This window comes from Vicugna pacos, chromosome 9 (genome assembly GCF_048564905.1).
Source record: "Vicugna pacos chromosome 9, VicPac4, whole genome shotgun sequence".
Lineage (NCBI taxonomy): Eukaryota > Metazoa > Chordata > Mammalia > Artiodactyla > Camelidae > Vicugna > Vicugna pacos.
In genome coordinates, this window is record NC_132995.1 from 29,436,336 (window position 1) to 29,463,363 (window position 27,028).

At 43.8% G+C, this 27,028-nt stretch overlaps 1 protein-coding gene and 1 pseudogene across 3 annotated transcripts in view; both read right to left on the reverse strand.

The window, feature by feature from the left end:
- TOX3 (TOX high mobility group box family member 3) overlaps positions 1-18,250 on the reverse strand; it is a 102,408-nt gene extending 84,158 nt beyond the window's left edge. For 2 of the 3 annotated variants that reach the window (XM_031680585.2, XM_031680584.2), the window contains exon 1: positions 18,227-18,250. Coding sequence is in view for 1 of the 3 variants with exons in the window: in XM_072967357.1 (XP_072823458.1) it covers positions 17,018-17,104 (87 nt within the window). In the remaining 2 variants the exon portion in view is untranslated. Of the gene's footprint in view, positions 1-17,017; positions 17,105-18,226 lie in introns of those variants that run through there. The other variant, XM_072967357.1, reaches the window with a different exon arrangement.
- The window catches only part of LOC140698316 (MFS-type transporter SLC18B1-like), a 485,714-nt pseudogene that overhangs the window by 135,532 nt on the left and 323,154 nt on the right, over positions 1-27,028 (reverse strand).

Below are 27,028 nucleotides of genomic sequence, written 5' to 3' on the forward strand. Positions count from 1 at the left end.
TGGGGGAAATATCCTAAAGGACACAGATGACCTAGCAAGTGCCAACAACTGAGAATTATACCCATCCTTATAAAGACACCAAAAGGGGAAGGGATGTGTTTGGTTTTTAATCTTACAATATTGACACAACAATTAGACTTTAACTCTTTAAGTGGAAATTTAGAAAGATTTGCAAAGTATCCTTGACACTATACAAACATGCTCATTCCACTTATAATCATTTGAAGTATTTATTCATAACCTGCTTTTCTCCACAAAAGAATTGGGTGACTTTCAAAAGTACAACTGATTCTAAAGAGAGGGGTAACATTTATAAGAACCAAGACAAAAAAAAATTAAGAAAATAATAACGCCAAGATGACCAGCAGTCAGGAATACACATCCTATTTTCTTGGATAGTTTCCAAATAAGTTTCATGTTGGCCTCCAAGCTCCCTGGCAGTCAATGCAAAGAAAGAAATGAGAATAACAAGATTAATAATATCCATTAGATAAAACTAAGTGATTTTTTCCAGCTCTTCCTCACACAGTAATCTGAAAAGATTCTCTGGTAAATCATCATTTAAAAAAAAGAACACTGTGATATGTAATGGGCTATATTCTAAACAGAACACCCAGAAAGGATGTTCACAAAACCATTATTCACGATTCTCCTCCACGCAAAGTGAAGCCCTAGAAGTGTGCGATTCAATAAATGAGAGAGACCCAGTAAAGGCAGCTGTGGAGTCGGGGGCACAACAGGGTGTCATCCTGGGCATTCAGCTCTCAGGCTGGCAGAAGGCTCACCTTAAATTAGGTAATCCTGATGAGCGGATGCCCTGCATCTTTGTCAGGCCCTTCCGCAGAAATACATTATCCCTTACAGTGGAGTTTTTAATAAGGATTGAGCAGCAGCCTTCAAGATCAACACTTCTAATAAGAAATCAAAAGACAAGAATTCTGCATCCACTATCAAGTAGGATGGCCAAACTTAGTATCAGGAAAAAATTTCCTTGGAAGATGAATTCTCATATATGGGTGATGTTACACTGGGAAATTTTAGTCAAGCAATGAGATATAGTCTGTTGTCCAAAAGATATCTGTTAACTTAGGGTTGAACTGGCCTCTTTAAAAAAAAAACAAAAACAAAAAAACACACCCCTTTCTCCTGACTGGACACTGGTTTTTATCCCACTTTTTTTAATTTTTAATTTTTTTATTAATTTATTTATTAATTTTTAGGGGGTAGGTAATTAGGTTTACTATATTTTTTGGAGGAGGCAATGGGGATTGAACCTAGGACCTTGTGTATGTTTAGCATGTGCTCTTGAGCTATACCCTCCCCCTTTGTCTCTCTTTCTTATATAAGAATCTTCTAGATCACTCTCATCCATTTGTCACACTTCTTGTCTTCTGTTGTCATTACTCTTACTCTTTCACTGGTCTATTAGAATTCCTTCAACTTGATTTGGTTTTCCTTCACCTGGTTTCTGTCCTAAACTTTCACAAGTTTCTTCCTAATAAATAGAGGCTCAAGATACATGGGGGTGGTGGGGGGGTGCCAATTACGACCTGCCATCTTGCACCTTCAGAGAGCCAGTGTTTCCAAAGTGTTAACTATGTAGAGATGTTCTGATGATCAAAGTGGTATACAGCATAACTACAGTGTTTCCGCAGAATCTAGGATGGAGACAAGGCCATAAAAAAGGCAATAATGCAGTACATCATTTTAGCCCATTGGCAATCAGAAACCTGTTAAAACAAAGCCAGAACTGGAGACCACCTTTGAAAAATTATTAATACAGACAGAGCAAGGCTATTATGCCACCAAGGAAGTTACTTATTATGAAAAACTGGACTTTAAGGGGCAAGGAAAATAGCTATTTCAAATTAATGTTTTCAAAACAACTAATACGATGACTAAGCAATGCACGAAAATATTAAGATAGGCAATCCTGCTTTGTGGTGTGGCTCTATGATCACTGCAATGACCCTGAGCAGGACTCGGTTTAATAAAACTCACCAGTCCTCTTCTGAGGAATTTGGGGTTTGCTTAATTGTGGTTATGCAATAGTGACATAAATTAAAAAGTGAATCAATACAGAAAAGAGTAAATAAATAAATAATGATACCAGTGGTGTGTAGATATGGCTGAAATTTCGTGGCAGGTCTGGGAAAGCACTGATATGAACAAAGGTGAGCCATGGGAAGTGGTTTTAGAAGGAGAATGATGCTTAGACCAATATCCCTTTAAGGATTAAACGAAAGTTGACCATAGATTTGATTGGAGGTGGGAGGAATCTAGAGCACAGAGAGTCGTTGAGGAACCTGTCCTTACGGCAGTGGCCTGGGCTGGAATATTAAGACACTGGCAGTGGGAAGAAAGAAGACAGAAGTAAAAGAGATGGTGAGAAGAAAGAAAGAAAGACGACACAAAGAGTTATGGCATTAAAGGAATGAAAGGGGCCAAGTAATCAAAATCAATATTTTGCCTCTGAAAATGACAGAGGCATTGTGAGAAATTGTGAAAACTTGAAGGGGAGCTTTGAGAGCAGAGGGATGCCATATGGCTTATGTTGGATTTGAACTGATGGCAGGCAGGGAAATGGTGATATCCTGTAGAGAGATGTCATACAGGGGCTGAGAAAGGTAGATCATCAAGCTAGAGAAGAAGACCTGAGCCCGTGGGGTAGACTGCAGAACAGGCCACCGTTCTTCATACCTCCCTGTATCCACACTCCTTTGTAATGTGATTTTACAGAAGCTCCCTTCAAGAAGTGGAATCAATTCCCCCTCCCCTTGAATCTGGCTTTGGGTAGAAGAATGTGGTAGAAGAAACGCAGTCTCTGAGCCTGGGCTTAAGGGCTCTCTGTACTCAGAATGCTGGCTCTTGTGTACAACTAAGCACTCTAGAGGGAGAGACTACATGTACAGTCAGGGGAAAGGAGGGGCCCCAGCGGACAGCCAGCCAGTCTCCAGAAGCAAAGCCTCCTGGCCAGCCTGCCAATGACTAGAAACACACAAGAGAACCCAGCCAAGATGAGAATAACTACCCCACTGGGCCCAGCCTAAATTGCTGACTTGCGAAATCACAAACAAAACATGTTTTTTGTTTTAAGCCACAAGGTCTAATTTGTTACACAGCAATAGATAACTGATACAAACAACATCAGGGAGGGAACTGCTAAAGGCAGAAATCAGGATCCCCATATAAAGTGGAAAAAAAAAATATGAGGGCAAAAGAGCAAGAAGCCAAGCTTTAGGAGGACATTCTCACTACCTGGGAAGAGGAGGGGAGGCAGCAGATAAGAAAACAGAGCAGAAGAAATCAGAAGCATCCAAACATGCAGTATTTCGGAATCAGGGACATGGGAGATCACGGGAGACAGAGGGGTAGGAGATTCCAAGGAGTCATCAGAGAAGTACAGCCCCAGGGCTCAGCATAGGATCCTGTAAAGCAGGCCCTCCGTATTCCTGCATGAATGAATGAAATCTGTCTGATCAGGCAGAGCTCACCAGAGAAGAGTGGAAAGACAGAGTTAGTAATGCAACTAGGAACAGAAGCCGACTGCAGGGTGTTAAGAAGGGCCTGAGTGGGCAAGACATGGAGCCCCAGGTAAAGATTTCTTGTCTGAGAAGCAACTGCTCATAGAGATGTTAAAAAGGGGGTCCACAGAGTCAGGTAAGAATGTCAGTGTGGATCGTCCTTTCTCTAGGACTCACAACTACCAGTGTGGCCAGGAACGAGCGGCACCCCAGCACCACCTGGGAATGGGTTAGCAATGTCAACCCTCAGGCCCACCCAGACCTGCTGGGCTGCATTTTATCCAGACCTCCAGCTGACTGTATGCACATCCCAGTTTGGGAAGTACAGAGACGAAGAAGAATCAGTGTTTAATTACATCTGGAGAAAGTCATTTTGTTTTCAATTCCCTTTCAAGTATCTAGATATAAATCAAAGACAGAGTCTCAGTTTAGTGCTAATACATCTTCAGCACCTCCCTAACACTTGCAAATCCCCCTTTTCAACAGAGAGCACAGCCCAAGTCAAGCAAGGTCTCCAGTGAGCTTCCCGTAATACTGTTTACTCCCCTGCTGTTTATTTTTAGGATTTTCTTCTCTGTATGGGAAGTGATAGGATTTTCCATTTGTGATAGTCTTGATTTCACATTAATTTATGTAAGGGGGGAAAGTGGAGTTAAACAGAACTATGACGTATATTATAATGTGGACGGAATGAGGGGGTAGCCAAAGTTGTGACAAGTGAGGGGGCACTCGATTTGAAGACTGGAAAATGTGGAGTGGAGGTCAGAGGACATCTGGGCATGTTTGAAAGGAGAAAGGAGTAAGACAGGAAAGGTGGGAGTTGTCTGTAGAGCCAGAATATGTAACAATCGGAAAGGAATCAACACTGTTGGGAGGATTTCTCCCAAAGAGGAGACACTGAGGAAAAAAGAGAGAAGTGGTTCCTACCCAAGTAAGGATGACAGATGAGCAATTCCTACCAGGTAATAGGAATGCTCCTCATTAAGTGAAGGATCCGAGTTCCCTTCTAAGAATGAGGGGAGAACTGGTTTGATTGTGATTTGAACAGTGGAGAAGACTTGGACTATCCCTTTGGAGAATGTCCAAGAGAATAAAGAGATGAACAAAAGGATACACAGCAAGGACCCAGATACATTCAGACAGCTCTCATTTTTAGCACGGAAAACGAACGCAGTTTTCGGTCATCCTAAAGTTGAGAAACGAGGCTGAGTAAAGGCTGACCCCGCGTACACAGCTAGAGGAGAGGTGGCTGAGGGGGTTGGAGGTACAGAGGAAATCACCGTGTCTTTGTAGTCGAGGCTTTATGGTCAAGGGGCCGGAGGAGTAAGTGAGGAGAAAGGGCATAAAGAACAGCAGGTTTCTGGGGGAAGAAGATTCAGTGGATGTGATGAGCCAGAGGTAAGCTTGATCAAAATGGAAATGCAGCAATTAAAACACAATCTAGTTTTAAAAACCTCAACTGAAGATTGACTCGGGCGTAAAACTTTGTCATCAACAGTTAGGACTTGAGCAATGGCAGTCTAAAAATTCAAGAGGTAATTTGAAAAGAAGACAAATTTGGGCCTAAAATATAGGTAGTCAATTAACATTAGGACATTGGACTGGAAGTGCATGCAAAGAATATAAATCATTGGGTATTTTAAGCACGCCCAAAATAAAACCCCCAGACTGAAGAAAGGACTGAAAAGGCAGCACAGCGTATCTCTTTTCACCAAAAGAAGACCCTCCAAGGAGCAAATAAAAATTAAAATATTGAATGAAGTTTAGCAAAATACGTTACAGTTTGTACACAAAATCTCAAACTTGAAGATACCCGAGAAAGGTTCCTTGGACTTCACCCATCACTCACTCACAGACACTCCCCGCTTCTTCCACAGCAGTTGAGGGTCTCCCTGGGCACATGGCCAGCCACAACTTTGCAGTCATAGGTGTGGGTACCTGGGTACTTTGCAGTCATAGGTGTGGCCATGTGTCTAAGTTCTGGCCAGTGAGAAATAAGCAAGTATCATGTGGCAGCCTCTGGTCCTCCCTGGACCCTCGACCACTTCTCCTTCTTCCTGCTGGTTGGACCATGATGATGACTGGCACTCTACCTTGAACCATATGGACAAGGGTCACATGAAAGTTGCAGGCAGCTTGGCTCCCAGATGTCTGTGAAGCCCCCATACCAGCTCTATGCCACTAACCACTAGTCTTTGTTAGGGTAAAGAGAAAGTCTGTCTCATTTAAGGCACTACTACTTAAGGTTTTTATTTTTCTGTTCCTTGCAGGTGAACCCTAACTAACAGGCTCTTCTTTGCTTACACAGAAGTCTCCCCTTCCTTGACCATTTCTTCACCAGCCTAAATAGTTGGACTAAGAGCAGACATTTCAATATCTCCTTCACTTGTTTCCCTTAGCCCCTGTTCTTCTCTCATTCCTGCTTAGGCAAGATCCACCACCAACTTATGCTCACCACCCATGACCCCATTCCTGCCTCCAACAATACCAACAGAGGAAATTTAAAATAAAATGTAAGCTTAAAAACTTCTCCTAGCGATCATTACAATGGGAGGCCAGTCCTTGGACACAAGACAACCATCTCTTCACCACTGCATTTCCATTGCCTAGAAGAGTCTGGCACACAGTAGGTCAACATGTTTATTCAAAGATTAAAATGCAACCAGATCTTCTACTCAGTAGTATTTTTATTCAACCCCAGTGAACTCTTTACTACATTTTCTAGGAAGTGCAAAGCATTGTTCCAGATGCTAGGCATACGAGGATCATCAAAGCAGACATGGTCTTTGCCCTTATGGAGTTTGCATTCTAGTGGCAAGAGATACATAAGGAATATATGATTAAATGAGTAAACACGAAGTCAAGTAGGGATACGTGCTATGGATAAAATAATGAGGGTGGAAGATGGTGACTGGAGGAATGGGGGAAAGGCTATTTTAGATATTTAGATATTTTTCCAATGGTCAGGACATACTCGAAGGTAACATCTGGGCTGTGAACAGAAGGCTGAAAAGATCTTTGGAGAAAGGGTTCCAGAGGGAAGAGTAAATGCAGGAGGATGGGATGAAGGTTGGTGTGGTGAGACACACAAAGCAGGGGCAGAGGGAAGCAGGGGTAAGGAATGAGGCAGAAGGAGGTGAGGATATATCTTGGGCTTGCCAATCAGCCCCCAAACCTATTCATAGTCTCATTGTTTAAGTCCATCTATGTTGCTGCAAATGGCATTATTCATTCCTTTTTATGGCTGAGTAGTATTCCTGTGTGTGTGTGTGTGTGTGTGTGTGTGTGTGTGTGTGTGTGTGTGTGTACCACATCTTCTTTATCCAGTTGTCTGTCAATGGACATTTAGGCTGTTTCCATGTCTTGGCTATTGTAAATAGTGCTGCTGTGAACACTGGGGTGCATGTGTCTTTTTGAATTAGAGTTTTCTCTGGATATATGTCCAGGAGTGAGAACTATATTCAATTTCTTGTAATAAGCTGTAACGGAAAAATATCTGAAAAAATGCATATATGTATGTATATGTATAACTGAATCGCTTTGCTGTACATATGAAACTAACATTGTAAATCAACTACACTTCAATAAAAAATAAGAAAAAATATAAATATCCTCATTCTCATTCTTATTGCTCTCTCCCTCCCTCCACCCCAGCCTCCTTTCCTCCCTCTCTGTCTTTCTTTCTCTGTTAGTTACTCTTTCAATCAATCTCTCTCTCCCCTTCTTCCCCAACAACTTTTCCATTGAAATATTTATCTTTAGCCATCTTCTTTTTCTTCACTAATATCTCAGAGAAAGGGTTACCAAGCTTGCATTTCAAGGCTAACTCCCCTTTATCCACAGCCTTCATTCCAACACCAATTGACAGCCTCCGTGAGCCCTTTCACCTGATCACACGAGCCCGAGGGACCTTGCCTCTCATTCATTCTGCTCCTGAAGAACTTCCACCAAATCAGTCATTAGCTTCAGCCTAGAACATCTCCCTGTGTACACATACTCACACACACACACACACACGCACACACACATATTTCATGACCCCTTGTGTATACACACCTGCCCTCCTACCAAACTAGATGTTTCTTGAAGGCAGACCAAATCTCCTCTCAGCCCCTCACAAGACGTGCATTCCAAATAGTGCTTCATAAATAATAATGATGCCATCTGCATTAAAATTAAATAAGCACAAGCTATTTCTGGTTTCCACAAAGAATAAGAAACATGGACAACTCAAATCCTCAGAGATCTTCAACATCGTCAAGCTTCACTTCATTTAGCAGTTTAAATGGACTTTTTCTCCTGACCCCACACCCACTTTCCTTCACTGTGACATCAGCATTTCACTCTCCCTCTGAGGAGCCGTTACCCCTGACTCTTAGCCCATGTGGTTTCCATGGGGCCAATGGTACGTGCCCCTGATCCTAAGGTGGGTATGGGACTTTGGGCCTGGGCACATGACCCAAGTCTGTCCAGTGAGGCTCCATCCAGCGCAGCTACTGAAACAAGTGGGGAAGAGAATCTCTCCCTCCTGCGGAGGCTCAGCTGTGCGGGTGTGACTTAGAGCTGCTGTCCATCATCCCACCATCCGAGTATATAGCCTAACTGAGAAGGCAAACAGATGAAAACAGTGCTAATACAAGAGAGTCTTCACAGCACCCCCCCATAACACCTGGATCCAGCTATGCCTGAAACAAGCCTTACAATTCCTTTTCTATTTAATTCAGTTTGAGGACTTTTTCTGACTCGCAATCAAAAGAATTTTTACTAATACAACAGTTTTGATCACTTTTTCATTAATCATGGTTGTTACAATTGTTTGAGTAAGCTGACTAACAGGAGGAGAGTTTATCAGTGGTAATGCAGGAATAAAGGAGCAGCAAAACAGATCTACTAGTATGTTTTGGGAGTGCTCAACATTTCTAGATTTAACGCATCCTTTGTTCAAGAAAAACCAACCCAACTTCCAACCAAATACACAGATTTCATAAAGGATTTCTAGTCAGATCAGCATTTGGGACTTCTACTTCCTTTTTTAAAAGAAAGTGGAAAACGTTTGTTATTCTACAGTACATCAAATCCTTTGCCCATTACAAATTAGCTGCAGAAATTGCTGGAAAATCTCACAACATAGTACAGCTACACTACTTCAAGTTAAAATATTTTAAAAACTCACTTCCATTACAGTATTTAACACAATTCTTCTATATAAACAATTTAGTCAATGTAGAAAAGGCCACGTTCAACTTGCAAGACTTGGGCTAGAAGGGCCCACTTGCAAATCTATCTCCTCCAGAAGAATGAATCTTTATCATTCAAATATGTATCTAAAGTGAAATCCAAACCCTTCTTGATATTGGCCAATTTGTTTAACTTACAGATGATCAAGACATTAAAATTATTCTTTTATAAACAAAGTAAAATTAAATTATGATTAAAGACAGAATGTTAGTCATGTAAGAAGGGCCCTTTTCCAACGGCTGATGTGTTTTACACAAGCCTGGAACATATTTAAAAGAACATCGCCTCCCTGAGGAAGGGATTAGGATACAAACCCACGAAACAAAGAAAATAAAATGATCTACTACAAAGGCAGAAGATAAAACCTGTCAGAAGCTCATGCAGAAACCTTGAATAAAAGCCTCTACTCCTTGTATTTTAAACCAGGTTTTTTTTTTTTAAAGGAGTGCTGAATCCACCTTAAAAATACATTGAATTTATAAGCATACTTTGCAAAAATCCTGTCCTGCCTTATTAACCAACTCAAAACAGATTCTCCAAGATACTATGACACCATTAACATGTCACAATAAGGAAAAACACATGAAATGTTTCAATTCATAAATGGTTGATGCGCTTGTAAAATATGGTGTTGCAAATGTTGCATTATTCCCACTTAATGACAACCATTTAAGAATGCTTCTTTCCAAATAATTAAGACAGAAAAGATACATCACACACACACACACTTCTTTTTTATACTGCCGTTGTTAATGGTGCAGTGGGATTTCCAAATTTTCTGAGTTTCACACATTACACCCTAAAATACTACCTCCCTAACTGGGAAGTTGGATTAACAAACACCACACCAACCAACTCTCAAGACAAGGATGGGTCCTCGCCACCCTGTCCCCTCACTCTTGGAGGAGTCACCTCCATTTCCATCACTTTTCCGCATACAGAAAGACCTCAGCTTTGGTTTTTCAGCCCTGAGCTCTCTCTCTATTGAGTCAAAGTGCCCCTACCTGATGTCTCTGTGGGAATGTTCCACCAAAATATCCCACACCGGCTTTATCTTTCCTTCAACACCAGCTTCTCCTCTGGCCCCTCTGCTTCTGTTCATGGTCCTAGCATTTGTTCAGGCCCCAAGTTCAAACACCCTGAGTTGTCTCTGCCTCCTCTTTCTCCTTCCTGAGCTACAGAGATGCTCTGTTCAGTGCCCTCCTCTCCGTCACATCCATATTCACATCTCCTTAGTTCGAATCCTTCTCACACTTTTATCTCAGTTGGCTAGTGTCATTGTCCCTGATCATCTTGGCAGGTCCCACACTAATCCAGTCAAAAAGTCAGATCCATCTTAAGAAAGTGCAACCCCAACCACACCAATGGCCCACCCAAAATTCTTCAAATGTGCTCAGTAGTAGATACGGTTGTCTTTCCAACAGCCTTTCTTCCTTGCTAACACAGCATAATATCAATTACACTTATGTGACAGTGTGTCCAGTCCCAGGGGATGGCACGGGTTTGTCTAAGCTGATCAGAGCAATCTCCTTCTTCTTTGTCAATGACTGGCCTAGCGTGGGCACACGATCCTTTCTCATCAATAAGATAAAAGAGTCTAGTGGAACTGTTTCCAAGAAAGCTATTCTTTCCTAGTAAGAGATGTATAGAAGGAGAAAGTGTTCCTTTGTTATCACTTCCACTTCCCTCTACTAACCTGCTTCCCATTTTGCATGCCACCATGTGAGGGTGTGATGCTGAACGCTACAGCAGCCAGCTTGTAACCATGAGGAGATTGTTGGAACTCCAAGGATGGTAAAATAAAAAGAAAGGTAAAGAGAGACCTCGAAGACATGCCTGAACCATCCAAAACAGCCTGAGATTGCATAGCTAAAGTCAACAAATGTCCTTATGGTTTATGCCACTATTTGTTGGGTGTTCTGTTACCTACAGCCCAAAGCATTCTGACTGCTAAACTTACAAAGAACAGACTCTTCTGTGCCATGCTACTCACAGCACAACATGAGCATCACCTGGAAGGCCCACCCCAGACCTATGACTCAGAACCTCTAGGGGTAAGGTCCAAGGGTCTGTGTTATAAAAAGCACTCTAGGTGATCCTTGTGCACATAAAGTTTGATAAACACTGCTCTATAATACGACCACAAGTCACCTTTTTCCATTTCATCCACTATCCTACATACCACAAGGAATAGTGGGTCTGTATTTCTCCAATGACAGGGACCTCAGTTCACTAGGTCTGAGCATCGTTGGATGCTCGTTTAATTCCACCTCTTCTTAATCAAAGTTTTCAAACTCGAAGCCTCTTGGGACCTGAGAGGTATACAGAGAGCTAAGGATGAGAAGGAGGGAGTGGAAAGGACCCCGGTGAACTGTGGCCATCAGAAGGGCAACTAAGCAGATGTTGCCGTGCGAGGGTCTAGGTCTAGTACTGCTCAATTTATGATTAAAGAAAAGCTAGAAATCCAGATCTACATGCAGAAAATGTTAGATACAGACAACTAATTGATTTTTTTCAAATTCTGGTGCAAATTAAATGAAGCAAGTCCTCAGGTGGATTCAGCATCCCTCTGACGATTTGTGGCCTGGAGTAGACAGTTCTCGAAATAACCACAAATCCTTTGAACATTATGGCCACATCCAATCATTGACTTCATCTAAAATGATTGAAATTAATACTCTTTGGCTAACTGTATGTTAGTGTCCACCGAGCACAGGGTTCTCATCAACATTCCACTGTTTGGGGTGGAAAAATGGTGGGAGTCTATGGACATCTAGTTAGTGTCCGCAGGACTCTTTTCTCCATTTGGCATCATAGACTGGACACCTAGAACCATAAACTTCTCAGGGGCCTACAAAAATGCTTAAAATGTTAGAGAAAAAAAATAATTGGCCACATAGCACATGCAAGCATGACCCCTCCCACACACACACCAAAACTAAAACTAATAGATGCTTGATTAAACGCCTACCAAAAGCAAACATAAGTCACCTACTCAATGTCAACTCAGATATGGTATCATGCCGTAGTACATTAAACGCAGCCTGTGGAGGGGAGCTCAGATCAACAGGGCTTAGGAACTACCAAGGTCCTAAAAAGGCCCTGAGTGCCAACCTGGAAGCAGCCATTCTGCCCAGGTCTTGTCTTCTTTATAGCAATCATGAACTTGGCTACCCAGTTCTACCGCCCCTTGGGGTTGCTCACTCCAGGATCCTCAGCCTGGAACAAAGTTTTCAACCATGGCTGCACAGTGGAATCACCCGGGGAGCTTTTAAAAACACTGCTGCCTGGATCTAATCCCCAGAGAGTCTTACTGAGCTGGTCTGGGGTAATGGTGAGTATCTTTTATAAGCCTCCTCCCACCCCAACCATGGCTGAAGCATAACCAGGGCTGGGAACCCACTGTTCTAGAGGCGTTTTCAGAAACATTCTCTGAGATAGTCATCTTCCCAGTTAGCCCACCTTGATTTTCTCTCTACTGCCCTGGTTTGGAACAAAGGAAGATCATGGTACCATCAGTCGTCTGATTATCAAACACAGGGATTGGCAACCTTTTTCTATAAAGGGACAAAGAGTAAATGTTTCAGGCTTTGTGGGCCATCCAGTCTCTGTCACAATGACACAACATTGCCTCTGTAGCATGAAAGCAGCCCCAGACAATACGGACACAAGCAAGTGGGGCCGCGTTCCAGTAATACTTTATTTATGGACACGGAGTGAATTTCATTTTCATAGTCATGAGCTATTATTCTTCTTTTGAGTTCTTTCACCATTTAAAAACATAAACACTGACCTTAACTTGCAGATCACACCAGGTCAGGGGGCCAGATGTAACCGGTGGGCTGCAGTCTGCCAACTCCTGATCTAAAACTACTATTCCATCGATTTGAGACCATAGAATTAATGAATGATAGACTCCCAATTATCACATTAGAAGTACACTGAGAGTGGTCAGATGATACTTCTTCCACTCACTTAACTGAACTGTCCACACAGTTGAACCATGGAGTAGAACTGCCCACAGAGTTGAACATAAATGACACATGATTTATTTAAAATGATTTTTCAATCCGCATCCGCATAGGAGCTTGTCTAAGGCATATTTGCAAAGAAGCAATACACAAGCATGCCTTGAGGGTCCCATGTAATGATTTCAATTATTTGTTAATTTGCAACCAACATTTAAAATTCAGGGTACTTCACATAAAAACCCAGGTTATCATTTCTTTTGAAAAAAAAAATTGCAAAACCTGGAGATACTGGGTCAAATGTTCGCATGGCAGCAATCTACTAATGCAAAGGAAGGCTCCCCCTTTAAATGGGGGCAAGTTCTCCTCTTGACCACAAGCCCTCACTTCATGTAGGTTAGTTAACTGGCTGTCCCTATAGACATTTTGAGTTTATGACTCCTGCTCAAAAAAACCCTGTATTCTTTCACAATGTGGCTTCCATACCTTGGTTAAAGACCTGTTATGGAAATCTCTCAATCTGCTCTCAAAATTCAACACCCTCATACTCCTGACCCTGGAAATAAAATTATTAGTTCTCATGTGAGTGTAAGGTATCAACTTAAGACGCATTTCAATCCAATCCCCCTCCCCTCTCAATATGTTCTCAATTTGAGCCAGGGTCTCCAATAAGATGGACCAATGACCAATTCCCCTCTGGTCCCCTTACTCTTCAAGCTAGCCAAGGTAGAGGCCCATGAGGCGGGGTGAAAGCACTCATATTACAATGTCTTAATTAAGCAGAGTGATCGATAACATATTAATAACTAGAAAGCAAGGTCTGGGACTGATGGGGTCACAACAGCATGGGACTATTCTACATGGAGTAAGAAGTCAAAAGCCATATTTTAAAAGGGAGAATGGAAGCCCCAAGAATGTGCAGAAAAAAGCTAGTAACATGAGTTTAGTCCAAGTTCATTATTAACCCAATGTGTGATTTGACCTTGCTTACACCCACGTTAAATACAATAGTTTATTTGGGTGGGTGGGGTGCAGACTTCTGACCACTACATGCCAATTGATGTGTTAGGTATTACCTTATTACTGGTGAAGACAAATTGAACCCAGGGAAAGAAAATTTCCAGTTATATAGACAATGGGTCACTAATTCACTTGAGTAACATAAGGCCTTTAAAAAATATATATATATATGTTTGTTTAATTTGTTAACCGCATCAGAAAAAGAAATGTTCAAACAGTAGATTTTCCACTTGAAATTAAAATGGAAATTAGCCCTTGGAAAATAGAGATGACTTTAAGTTTATACATCAGTAGCTGGCTCATGAATTATTAACTGATTTTAATGATCCTGGCTATATTTTATTTGAAGTTATTCTCCTCCTTGCAACGACTTTTGAACCCTCAAAACTCTTTCATCCATTCTCCATAGACGGAGCACACTTTCATGAGCGCTGACATTTAAAAAGGATGCATATACTCACAGAATGTAAAGATAATACACATGCATATAACTAATACAAAGGACTCTGGTCATTTGCTAAAGAGAGAAATGAATGAAACCCTATTATTCACGGTTTGTAAATAAATTTAAAGATAAGCACGAACTTTTCACTTGTTAAGCCTAGAGCAGAGGGTTCTATATTTCTTCTAAAGTCTCCCAGATGGTCGTTAAAACATAAAGGGCAGAAACATACTTTCCTTTGAAATCCATCGTTTCCCATCCAGAAAGATAATACACATGATCAAAAGTTGTCTTAAGAGATTAATAATCACAGGTATTTTTCAAATAAAATAAACGCATGTCTTTGTGTGTTAGTTTTTTACATTTTCAATATAAATCTATGTTGAATAATACCACTTCCGAACCACAAGTTAGCTATGAGACAAAATGCTATAAACCTTTAATTAGCACTTGCTGTTTTATCCCCATGAAGTTAATACTTCCTCTTCTACTATGTTCTGCCCATAAAGGAAAATTACAGGGAATAAAGTTGGGTTTTTCACTTCTGAATTAAAAGTAGGAAAATACAGTATCATGGATCAATTTAAAGATTATTTATTTTTATCTGCAAGGAATTAAATGCAAACACTCCTAAAAATAAGTACAATCTGACTTCTACCAATATTACACACACTAACTTTTTATAAGTTGGGTACACAAAGCACTGAAGATGAAAGATTGCTGATTTGCTAAGAAATCAAGTTATTTCAGGCAAATAGCTGCTTTAAGAAAACATGACAGCAAGCCAACTTGCATCCTCACTCCTGAAGTTGAACAAGCATCTCAATAAATAATGTGTTTTCAAGCTTTCTAGGCCTTCCCTGAAATAAATGTTCTGAGTTTAAATTGACTCGAAATAGCCTTTTTCAAAAAATAAAAAGAGACACACACAAAACACCCACAATTTCCTCTCGTCCCTTGAAGTACCCTTGGGACCCTAGTGAACAGAGAGATTTGCCACGCATTGCAGTGACTGGATTAGTACAAAAGGTTTCTATTTTGGTGTCATTCGAGTGTTGCTGATTTTAAATCAGAGAAAGTAGTTACATTAGGCAAGGTAATGGCTTCCAAAAATAAGTCATGTCCAGTTATACAAGGCTTCATACACAAGGCTAAGTTGTAAGGAGATAAATAATACCCCACTGGAACAATTAGGTGGATTCTCAGAAACACTACATACTTAATTAGGCTGCCTAAGTCCCTAACTGAGCATACATGGGGGACTTTTTAAAGCGTTTAATAACCTGAGTAAATCCAAAATCTGAGGACAGAAACTAAATCTTAACTCTGGCTACAGGAACAGGCCTTTTCTTGCTTCTTTTTCTATGCTTAACATAACGCTCTAGGAATTTTGAGAGCATGAACGCCCGCACCACCAAAGGGTTAAAAGACACGAATAACGTCCCTTTGCTCTATACTCGTTGGGAGGCCCCTCCGTGCCAGGCGCAGAGCTGGGCGATGATGACACAGGGGACAGGACTGAGGAAGAGAGACCCTAATGGCCTTTCACAAACTTCAGCACTGGAGTTGGGATCGCAGTATCAACAAATAGAAAGGAACGAGAGCCTCCATCAGCCACGGGGAACGGCAAACTGCTCCTCACTCTAGATACAATTCCTCCCCGTCCTGCTATGTATTCATTAGTTTTGTATAGCACCTTTCTTTCAGCAGGCTCCTCATTTCCTCCTCTGTTATCCAAGCAATCATAAACAAACTACGATTTGAAAGAAAAGGGGGGTGGGGGGAGAGAGGGAGGAGCAGGGGGAGAGGAAAAAGAAAAACCACATTCAAAAGGCACGGGCAGCGCACAGCTCTTTCTCTGAATATCGCCCTCGGGGTGATGTTTCCTCCAAAGCTTGGCCCTGGGGGGCTTCAGGAAGGAGAGAGAACAGGGAGTCGGAGCTGCCTCGGCCCAAGGATTGCGGCTCCCGCACGGACTCGGCGCTCCGAACTGCGCCAGCTGCCCTTTTGAGATGCACTTTCGGCCACCTGAAACGCTTGGTCCTCGAAGTTGGCGAAGGGGAAGATGGAGGAGGTGGGGTGACCTAGGGCGTGGTGTGGAGGTCCCCAACCCTGTTCTCCCCGAGATGCAAAACTTACCCCTCCCCCCCCAAAAAATGAAAGATGAGAAGCCACTTGCTCTAACCAGGGAAGGGCGGGCACCTCCGTTGAGTGGTCCAAAGCGCCCTAGCGGGAGGGCAGCAGAGGCCACCTGCGGGGGTCCCACCACTTCGCGGCCCCTCCCTCCCTCCATCCAGGGCACGCTCAAAAGTTAGTTCCTTTCCTTCGCTAAGCGGCCCGAGGTCCAGCTCTCGGGGGCGTGGGGGAGGTAAGGTGGACTGGGGAGGGGGGCGGCGAGGTCATCAGACCACGAGATCGGGGACTCCTGCGTTGCCCCATCCCCTCCAAACTCAGGAGGGTTGCGATCGTGTTTACTAATAACAACAACAAAGAATCACACGCGACTCCCCTCTTTCAGTCCTTGGGTTGCTCTTCGCTTCTTTGGGGCAGCCGAAGAGTCTGCGGGGTTGGGGGAGGTGGGGGGAGAGGCAGTGGGAGGAGAGGCGAAGAGGAGAGGGAAGAGCCGGCCGAGGGACAAAAAGGAGGGTGGGAAGGGGGCAGAAAGAGTAGAGCGAGAGAGTTGGACAGAGACGAAGGAGCAAAGGGAAAGGAGTGGAGAGGGGAGAGAAAAGTGCAGCAGGCGGTGAGCTGGAGCGCGGGGCGCGCCTAGGGTGAGAAGGTGGCCCCCGCCCGGCCGCCCCCCGGCCCCGGCCCGGCCCGGTCACCTTGCTGTAGCCGTAGTACCCCAGGCACTGCGCGAAGTCCAGGCCGGCGGGGTCCCCGGCCGCCGCGGGGTAGAACCTCACATCCATGCCGGAGCCGGGCCCGGGGCCGGGGACCGGGACTGGAGCTCGCAGGGGCCGGTGCCCGCCTCCTCGAAGCCGCTAGATCCACCGTCGGGGGCGCCGGCCGGTGTGGTCCGGGGGGCGGCGCGCGGGACGCGGGGCCGGAGGGGCGCCGCGACCGGGAGCCAGAGGAGCCCGGGCGCCGCGGCCGCCGCACACAAAGGCGCGGCCACGCGAGCCGCGGGAGAGCGGGAGGCGGCCCGGGGGACGCGCCCCGCCGGGGCACCGAGGCAGCGCTGCGCGCGGGCCGGGCGCCCGGGGCGCGGGGCGCGGCGCGGGGGCCCGGGGCGGCGCGGCGACTTCAGGTGCGCGGGGCGAGGCTGGGACGGCGGCGGCGGCGGCGGCTGGCCCCGCTCCTCCTCCTCCTCCCCGGGCGGACTGAGGAGAGGAGCCGCGGAGACAAGGGGCCCGGCCCCTCCCCTCCTTCTCCCCCTCCTGCCTCCCTCCGCCGCCGGTCCCCTCCCCGCGCCGCCGCCGCTCCGCCCCTCCCACCGCGGGCAGCTGGCGCGCCGCCCGCCCCGCCGGTGCGCTCTCGGCCCGGACCGCCTCCGGGCGCCCCGACCCCGCCCCGCCGGCCCCTGCCCCGCCGGCCCCTTAGCCGCTCACCCCGCGCCTAGCGCAGCGCTCGCCCGCCCGTCGCCGGCGCCGCGGCCTCCCCCTCTCCGGGGCCCCTCTTCTTCCCACCGCGCCCCCCTTCCCTCTCCGGTCCTCTTTGTCCCCGCTGACTCGGAGCGCTCCTCACTCCCCTCCTTTTCTCGGCCGCTTCGGCCGTCCCCGCCGCCGCCGCCAGCCCGGTGCCTGGTGTGGCCCTCCCGCCCCTTTCCGACCACCGCTGCCCTGGGCCCCCGGCTCCCGCCACCAGCATCCACGCGCCGTCGGCTCCTTCCCCACTCCTCGTTCCCTCGGTTTCTTCTCCTAGTCCCCAGTCCTTTCTCGTGAGTCCCCCGGTCCCTCTATCCCACTCCGCCTTACTCCACAAATTTTCCCTTCTTAGAGGCACCTAACCCAGCGGGTAACCTGCACCAGTGCCTCCCGACGGGACCCCATGTACACCTGTGGTATTTTCCAGGAGGGGTGTGGGGGCCTGACCTTTCACAGGTAGGCAGAAGCTCCCCGGGTTAAGCCTCGTGTCGGTTCTCTTCGTATTTTCTTTGCTCTTGTTTGTATTCGAAAGGCATTTGAGTAACTGGATCTAGGCGGATCATTCACTGTTCTCTGCGAGAAAATGTCCCTATTTTCCTAAAAGGTTCTGGGTGATTAACTTCCTCACACTGCACTCACCCACCCCATTTTGATTTCTTTCTCTTTCTTTAAGCTACATCTCCCCCCAACCCCGCCCCTGGGCTTTATTGCTTTGGGTTCATTTTAGAGTTTGGCCCTCAGCCTTGGCGAAGGGAAGGGACTTTATACCAGATGAGAACGTTAAAGAGAAGCTGTGAGATTTGCCCCCCTCCCCAGCACAGTTATCTAGAAACTACTTTAACGAAGGGAGAAATTTACAAATATTTTAGCTGACACTCACACTTTCGTAGCTGATTACACTTTGCTGGCCCAGGGCCTGAAGTTTTTCAGACAACCCTCACACGAGTTTCTCTTCATTTCTTCTGTTCTCCAAAATAGGCACTCCAGCTCGGTGACACCTTGTGTATGTACCTTTGCCCAATATTATCTTTCTGGAACCAAGCAGGAAAAATAAACTTCAATTAGATGACAGTGTGTGTATTTGCTCTTCTCTTAGCAAGAATCGGGTGTTTGGAGACTGCATGAGAAAGCGGTGTGTATTCAGGAAAGAAACAACTGCTTACATTGTCCCTGGGTTGACTCCAATCCCCCCTCCTGAAAAAGCTTTGGTCTCCTCTCCCGAGTCTCCATTTAACGTTGACAACCCAGCGGCGCTCCCTAATGGCGCAGCGGGTTGCACAAATTGGCAGTGAGCTGAGATATTATCAGGACAACACCCCATTGAGCAGGTTCTTGAAACGCAGAAGTGGAGGCCCTTTCCCCGGGCCACTGGGCGCCTGTGGCCTTTCCACCAATCAGAGCTGGAGGTTGCAGTGGCCACCTGTTGTCTCGCAAGAGTACATCTTTTAAGTTTCACTATTAGTATTTCACAATGGCGTACAGTGCAGCATCTGGCCACAGGAGAGGAGCAGCCTGCTGATCCAAGGTTCCAAAAGAGAAATTATGTATTTTTTCCAAATAGTTAACAGGAGCCCCCCAAAAGCTGGGAAGTGGAGTTTTTCTTTGCACACATATCCCACACCTTCTGCTCATTCTGTGTGCATCTGGAGCAATCTGAGCTTGATTATAGAAGATAAATGAAACGTATAATCTAAGTTACAGAGAGACTAAACCTGAAGTTGTAATCAGACCTCCAGGGTCAGGAATACAAATCTTTGCAGTGGAAACCCCACTAGCTTCCAGACAGGGAATTGCATGTGGGCGGATGGGCTACCCTGAGCGTTGAGCTATGGGGACTAGAAACTGAAGTGAGAAACTTCTTCCAGGAAGGCTCCCAGGAGTCAGGACTGCCCGGTCTAGAGACCCCTCTTGGCCATTGTTGTAGAAAAGGCTTTCTCTTAAAATCTCCCTCCCTGTTACAATACAGACTTCTTGGGGAAGGAAACAGTCAATGTATTAAGATTAAAACAGTCAACAGTATGCAGCAGTCAATATATTAAGATGATGATGATATAGGGGGTAATATAAGCAAAAGTTCTGAGTATAGATCTTTATTAAGGAGAGGGAGGAAACTGCCTGATGAGTTTGAAGATACATATGTTGAGGCACTTAGGATGAAAAAAATTACTAGAACAGAAACAGTAATTTGGGAAGGCTGCTGACCAACCGTGCAGTTTTGCCCACAGTGGGTCTCCTGGGCACTTAGCAGCTACTTTCTGCTGCCTACTTTGTGCCGGACACTGTTTAAGGCACTTGTGAATGACAAAGAGGAGCCCCAAATGACACACATGCAAGCCTTCAGAGGAGAATCAGACCCATCACACTCCTGCACGTGCACACACACACACACACACACATTCACATGCACATATGTACGCATGCCCCGTCCCAGCCAGTTCCCTGAAGATCACCTAATGACACAGCTAACTGTTGCTATCGGGAGAAGCAATCTGATAAACAAATTTGCATCCACGGTAGTTGTAAAAGAAAGCTCCAGGGAGGGCAAGACACCCTGCTCAGAGCCCCAGCTAGATCACTGCCTTATCCCAAGAATCTTGGACCATGCTTGGTACTTAGGTGGTTTGCAGTAGATAAACATTCATTTAAGAAAGGAAAGTGAGAAGGAAGAAAGGAAAGAAAGGAGAGAGGAGGAAAGGCAGGTGTTTTCATAGTGGAATAGCCTTCCCAGGGAACCTGGTTAAAGTAAGATTTGGAAAGAGTGAACCAAACTCCTCCGATTTGGAGAAGAACAAACTACCTGAGGGGGGCGGAAGGGGGCCTTTAGCACCCTGCTGTTTTAGATCTTTCGTGGGCATTAAAACAAGAATTACATGCTAGTGCATTTAGAGCTGATCTGATTAGCGACTGCATTCAGCATACCACCCAATTTTAAGGTTTCCAGTGAATTTGAAGCCCATCCATCAAAAACTTCAGAACGATGCTTTTAAAAATTTAATGCAATTGTAACTGTCGTGCTGTTTGTCATCGTAAGGGTGTCACCTTTTTCAGGCTGTCAGCATTTTGTTTCTGAAATGCCACAGACAAAGGCTTCCTTTGTACTAGGTTAGCCTTGAATTTGAAGAAACTTCTCCAAGAACGTATCTTAAACATGCTTTGAATTTATGCTGCAGAGTGCTAACAGGCATTGATTTAGAAGGGCAGCCCAAGAAACAGTTCTGCAGCCAAAATACAACTTCTGGGCAAAAGAAATTCCCATACGGTTTTTATGTGATTCAGGTCAAAAATGTCAGTCTTATTAGCCTGATGTTTGGGTAGTTGGTATCATCCAAGAATCTCTAAAAAATAGGGGGAAAGTACACAGACTTTACATAATAGGAAAACTATTTTTACATCTTGACAGAACTCGAAAACTTTCTTTACTTTATCTGGTTCCAAATTAAGCAAAAAAGTTCCCATGAGGACTGTATTAATCCTGCTGAGTTTTATAACCTAAGATCTTACTGAGACCCCCACTTTTAGGGATCTGTGAACAGTAATTTAACCAGTGTTCTGCTTCCTCCATTGAGATGAGGATAGTATTAAACATGATATACAGCTTAATTTTCTTGAGTTTGGGTCATGAAAAGTTCTGTCCAAATATTATGATCCTGGTTTGCAATATGTAATGTAGCCAAATTAACAGCAGCTCCAAATGGAAATTAACAAGGCCAGAGCAACTCAAGTTTCTTCTCTATTCCCATAGTAACAGCTAATGTATTATATTGGTAAAATGTCTTACACTTGGTTTTATGTCTGAATTTAGCTTCATGTCATAAAGCATAGCATTTCTATGGAGCATAGATTCTCAGTGTCCGTATCACTCATCTCCATGAAATTTAAGAGTTTCATGTCAAGAATCAACACTTAACATTCATAGTCTAAATCACATGCATATAAAATCGAGTCAAGACCTGTCAAGCTCTCACAAGAGTGAATGTACGCATGGTATAGAGGAAGCACTCTGACCTCGGGGCCCTCATTACACGTCTCTAGCGCAGGTTCGAAAACTAATCACCAGGAGAGTGGTCCACACAGGAATTACAGCGTGAAAAAAACCCCCAAGCATTGTCATTGTTAGTTTCAGTTTTCAGTTTATCCAAACTTTTCTGATCTGGAAATGTGAACTATTTTAGTATTTTTACTTAGGTCAAAAAAATTACAGAAACCTGAGCAAATGGGGAAAAATTAAGCAAGCTTTTCATACATGATAATAAATATGTATTTTTATGTACGTGAGGTTGTTTCTCATCTTACTACAACCAATTTTGGCCATACTGTTCTCTATGCTACCAGGCAGGAGAAGTCTAGAAAATGAATCATTTTCCCAGCTGAGTTTGACTCTTACTAAGAATAGATACACGCATAGGTTCTGACACATATGTAGTAATTACAGACCAGTAACCCCCAAACCCTTAGTAGCAAAAAAAAAAAAAAAAAAAAGGACTGAGCTGAGAATTCATTCTGAGAAATATGAAATGTAGCAAGTATTTGCTTGTGACCTAAGTATCTCTTCAATAAAGCTATTTTAAAAACCAATACATTCCACACAATCAGGAGGTGTGCAATTTTCAGTGTGTTTACACCCTGCCTTAAAGAAAAAAAAACTATCCTGTATTCACAGAAATCCTAACTGTTGTCCTGCCTGTTTTCTGAAATATATTCTATTTCTTTTAAAGTGAAAGAATGACCTCTTTTGCAGGAACAATTTTCACAGACAGCATGTTTATCAAATGGTTTCTCTGCTTTCATAAAAACAATTTATTTTCACTGAACTCTTCAAGATAAGCATCAAAGCCAGGAAGAATGTACAATGAAGTTTATAATTACACTCCAGAAACAAATACTGGGTAGTTTTTATCTCACTCAAGAGAAAGAGATTTTTTTTTTCCCCTAAAGAGACAAAGGTGGTGATGGGGGAGGTTTATACAGGAGTGGAAACCAGGAAGCTCAGAGGTTTTCCAGCAAGAGGGGCCCTGCAGTGTTGCCCAAAAAGCCCACTGGCTGAACAATGAAAACTGAGGATCGGGGACTCTCATAGCGATGGGTGGGGGTCAGTCCATTTTTTATTCTTGACCAAAGGACAGTTATAGGGGCATTAAGGAGAGAGAATCATTGGGCAGATATTAATTAAATCCTTCCATGACAGATTTGTATACCATTGCAAGTAAATATCTCCCCTAGTTGGAGCCTCCGATGACATCCTTTCTTTGATAAGCACCCGTGTTTCTAGGCTTAATTTATATGGCATGTTATTTTTAATAACCGTAGAACATTAAAATTGTAAAAAAAAAAAATGTGAAAACCATCTGAGTCCGATAAAGATTCTGTTTCTCAAGAATTGGGAAACAATTGCATTTGATCACAGAACAGCCAAGGACTAGCAGCAAAATAATCTCCCCTAATTTACATAGATCTGTGCGTGCCAAACAGACGAGTGTTTGCTTTTCGAGTAATAGCGCAGGTGCGTATCCTGCAGTGACGAAATCTCTAACTCATCAAACTGTTTCGCCAGAGTGGGACATGCCCTCTTTTCTGGAACTGTTTCAAGCTTTCTCCCCAGCATTCCAGCCACCTGTTTATGGAGTTCATCCTCGGGAGTAGACGCATGCAATTAGAAACAAGAAAATGAAAATAAATGACCTTGTTTGTTATTTATAACAAAGAAACTCAGCAAAATTAATGCCGCAGAGCTTGACCTCTTGACCTGGGAGAAAGAGCCACCTCATGGCTTTGTGGCCAATGAACAATAGTCCAGCAGCTCCCATTGTCCAGAGAGCCTGACTTTTGGATAGTCATTAAAGCTGTATAGCCAAAATATTAAATGTTTTACAAGTTAGATTAGAGGATTGGTGCTTTTCTGAAAAGCATGTTTAAAGAAGTGAGGCTGGTTAGCAAAAGAGCTTTGCTATTTAAGGCAAGCAGGTAAAATCGTTTCATTTTTACTGCTCAGTGTGTCCTGTGTCAACAACATGTTGAATAAAAGGAAAAACATTAAAAATTTTGAACCAGGACTCTGGGAATTGAAGAATGGTTAAATATATAATAGAAATCAAGTAGAAAGATGGTCTTGGCCAGTGGTTCATGAAAAACATCAGATTTCCTCTTTCTATGGCTATGGATGGGAAAGGAGAATACAACTTCTTTTCCTTACATAAATGCAGTGTGGGTGGTGCCCCCTAGAGTTGTGCAATGAAATAGCACTGCCATTCCCTTGCTCCACTTATACCAAACCAGACCCCAGGAACCCAGGACAGGCAGGAAACCCAGGTCATCATTATGGAAGGCTCTTTGGTTGAAACATCTTGAGGTAGAGTCTCTAGTAAAAAGTGATACCTAACTGGGTCTCCTAACTGGGGCTGGCCCTAAGGCTAGTCTCTGCCACCCGCTACTGCCTTCCTTCCTGCTTTTGTTTCCCTCCCTCGTTCATTTACAACACATCCCATGAGTGTCTTGGATTCTCCTAGAGTTTAAATCACAAAATCCAAATTTAATTTTTCTTCCCAAGTTGTTTATTTATTGCCCTATGTGTCCAGTACTACTATGTCTTTAACTGTTTTATTTTTTTTTTCCCCAGCAGTAGATAACTGTTTTTTAAAGAACTCTCCAGTGTTCCTCAAAATATCTTTTTCACCATAAAATGAAGCCAGTTGCACAAGGTACGCAGGTCGCCACACAAACACCATCCCAAGTCTTACAGGCATCCTTCCCCACCTATTCTTTTCCTTTTGACCCCGTGAGACTGTTGATCATGAGCTTCTCCCACTTTTCACTGAGGACGCTGCGCTCATAAATCTGGAGAGATCCCTACAGACACTTTTTGGTCTCTCACATACCCACAATGACAACAACAAAATTATAGCCATGAAAGGTCCAACTTTCTGGCCAACATCTGTGGGACTAGCCAATGCTCAGTCCCATGGAAAGGAGCTTCAGAAAGTTTTTGCACTTAACTGGTCTAAAGAAACCCATTCTACAGTCCAAAGCCACATGCCAGCTATTGTTCTACTGAAAGACAAACAGCTCTCTTCATCTAGAAACATCAGCAGTTGAGTTCCCACTGTGTGCCTGAAGTACCAAGTAATTGCGTTCAGAGGGAGAAATAGGGTAGAATGTGATTACTCCATCTTACCCAGAACTGAAACTCACATCATTTATTGCTCAAAATTTCACTGTGCCTTTCTAGGTACCTGGTGCTAAATTTCCAGAAATGGGAACAAGTATGATCCCTGTTCACAGCAAAGATTATAAGACATGGGGAAAGTATTATCATGGTGAAATATTGTCATTAGTGCCATAGGAAAAGCATTCTCTCCCTAATGTAGTCAACAAGCATTTATTTACAGATTATTACTGTAGATAACACATTACGGTATTGCTTAGAGAAGGAAGACATCGTTTAAGATCAAGCTAATTGGGGGAAGCTTCATGGAGAAGGCATGTGAAAGCAGAAAGCATTTGAGGGAGGCAAGAGAGAGGAAAAAGTGCCATGGGGAAGAAATTTTTGAATACAGTCATTAAAGAGAAGAGATCATGTTGGTGGTGGGGACGTGGTGTTGTGTCAGCCATCTCTTGGATAGATTATGCTACAGTAACAAATAACCCCTAATATCTTAGTGGATTATCACCACAAAGGACAATTTCTCACCTACATTTCTGTCTACGACCAGCCACATTTTCACTTCGGGACCAGAGCTGAAACAGAAGCTTCTATCTGGCTTTGTGGCAGAGGAAAAAGAGATAGTAGAAGCATGCTGTGGCTCTCGAAGCTTCTGCTCACATTTTTCACTCACTTTTCACCGGTCAAAGCAAATCAGACGGCCAAGCCTGATGTCAGGGGGACAGTAAGTCCCATTCTCCTGTAGGGAATGGTCTGGTAGGGAGGGGCCCCTGATATTTTGAAATAATAATGCAATCAGTGACCAGGGAAGAGGGTTTTTGTTTTTTTTCTTTTGAGACTTATCAAAGTCTCAGACAGCAGGTAAAATTGTTTAGCTGGAGCAGTCACTGAGGTTGGAAGAGCTTGGTGAGATAAGACACCAGGAAATTGTAGGGGAAAGAGGCAGCATGAGAAGTGAAAGGGAACAGAGTTTTGAAGGCCAGGCAGCTGAGTTAGATTTGATGCAAGAGTCTACATGGAGGATGACATGAAAACCCGGCTGGGTGCTCTGATCTAAAATTTGCTTTGACTCATATACAGCAGACTCATTTAACATTTAATGAGTTTATACTGTGTGCCAGTTGCGGCGTAATGTAGACATTTGCATATGTATATTTAAAATTTTAATCCTCATGACATCTCTCTGAAGTAGGTAGTATTATTCCCTATTTTTTTTAAGTTGAAGATGTGAGCTCACAGAGGTTAAACGACTTGCTTAAGGACACAGAAGGAGCACATAGGAGAGCCGTGATGCAAATTGAGGTCTTTTCTTTCTACTGCATCACTGCAGGGCAAAGAAATAAAAATGTCACCTTTCTTTAGTATTGACTTGTTATTCTTTATCTTCTCCTTATACTCACAGCCTGAAAGCAAGGTTAATATGATACTTTTTCTCCTCAAGCAGAAGTTCTCATTAAAATGCTGTTTATATAACCATAGTACAACTATATAAGTGAATAAAGAAGAAACAAATCTTTACCTGAGTTTATTTATTACAAAATTCTATGGCAGAGACAATTACTGTTTTCCAAATGTTCATGTGCTGCCCCGTCCCCCCACCGTATATTGCCCAGCCCTTTTTTTTGCCATTAGGGTCACATGACCAATTCTGGCCAATGAACTGTGAGCAGATGCGTGTCCCTTCCAGGCTGAGATAATTAAGATGTGGAATGCATCCTCCATATCTCTCTTGCCCTCCTCTGGTGTCCTTGGAGGCCAAGTGTTCCAGGGGCCATAGGTGGAAGATAGAGGAGGGCCATTCATGTCTCATAATTTATTTGTGCAAAAACACATTTTCTGGCTTTGAGCCATATCACTGTTTGTTACTGGAGCAATGCCTAGCCTGTTCTGACCAATACAGATCCCTCTGCCTTTAATAGACACAAGGAAAGGCACCGTATCTATCTTGATCATTCCCTGGTCTCTACTGCTGAATACAGGGCCTCTCACATGGAATGTGCTCAATAAACATTGGTTACAGGGAAATGAATGAACCCCAGGCTGAGTCCGGTCCCTATACGCTGTTTAGCTAAGGCTCTTATGAACTGTTTTTG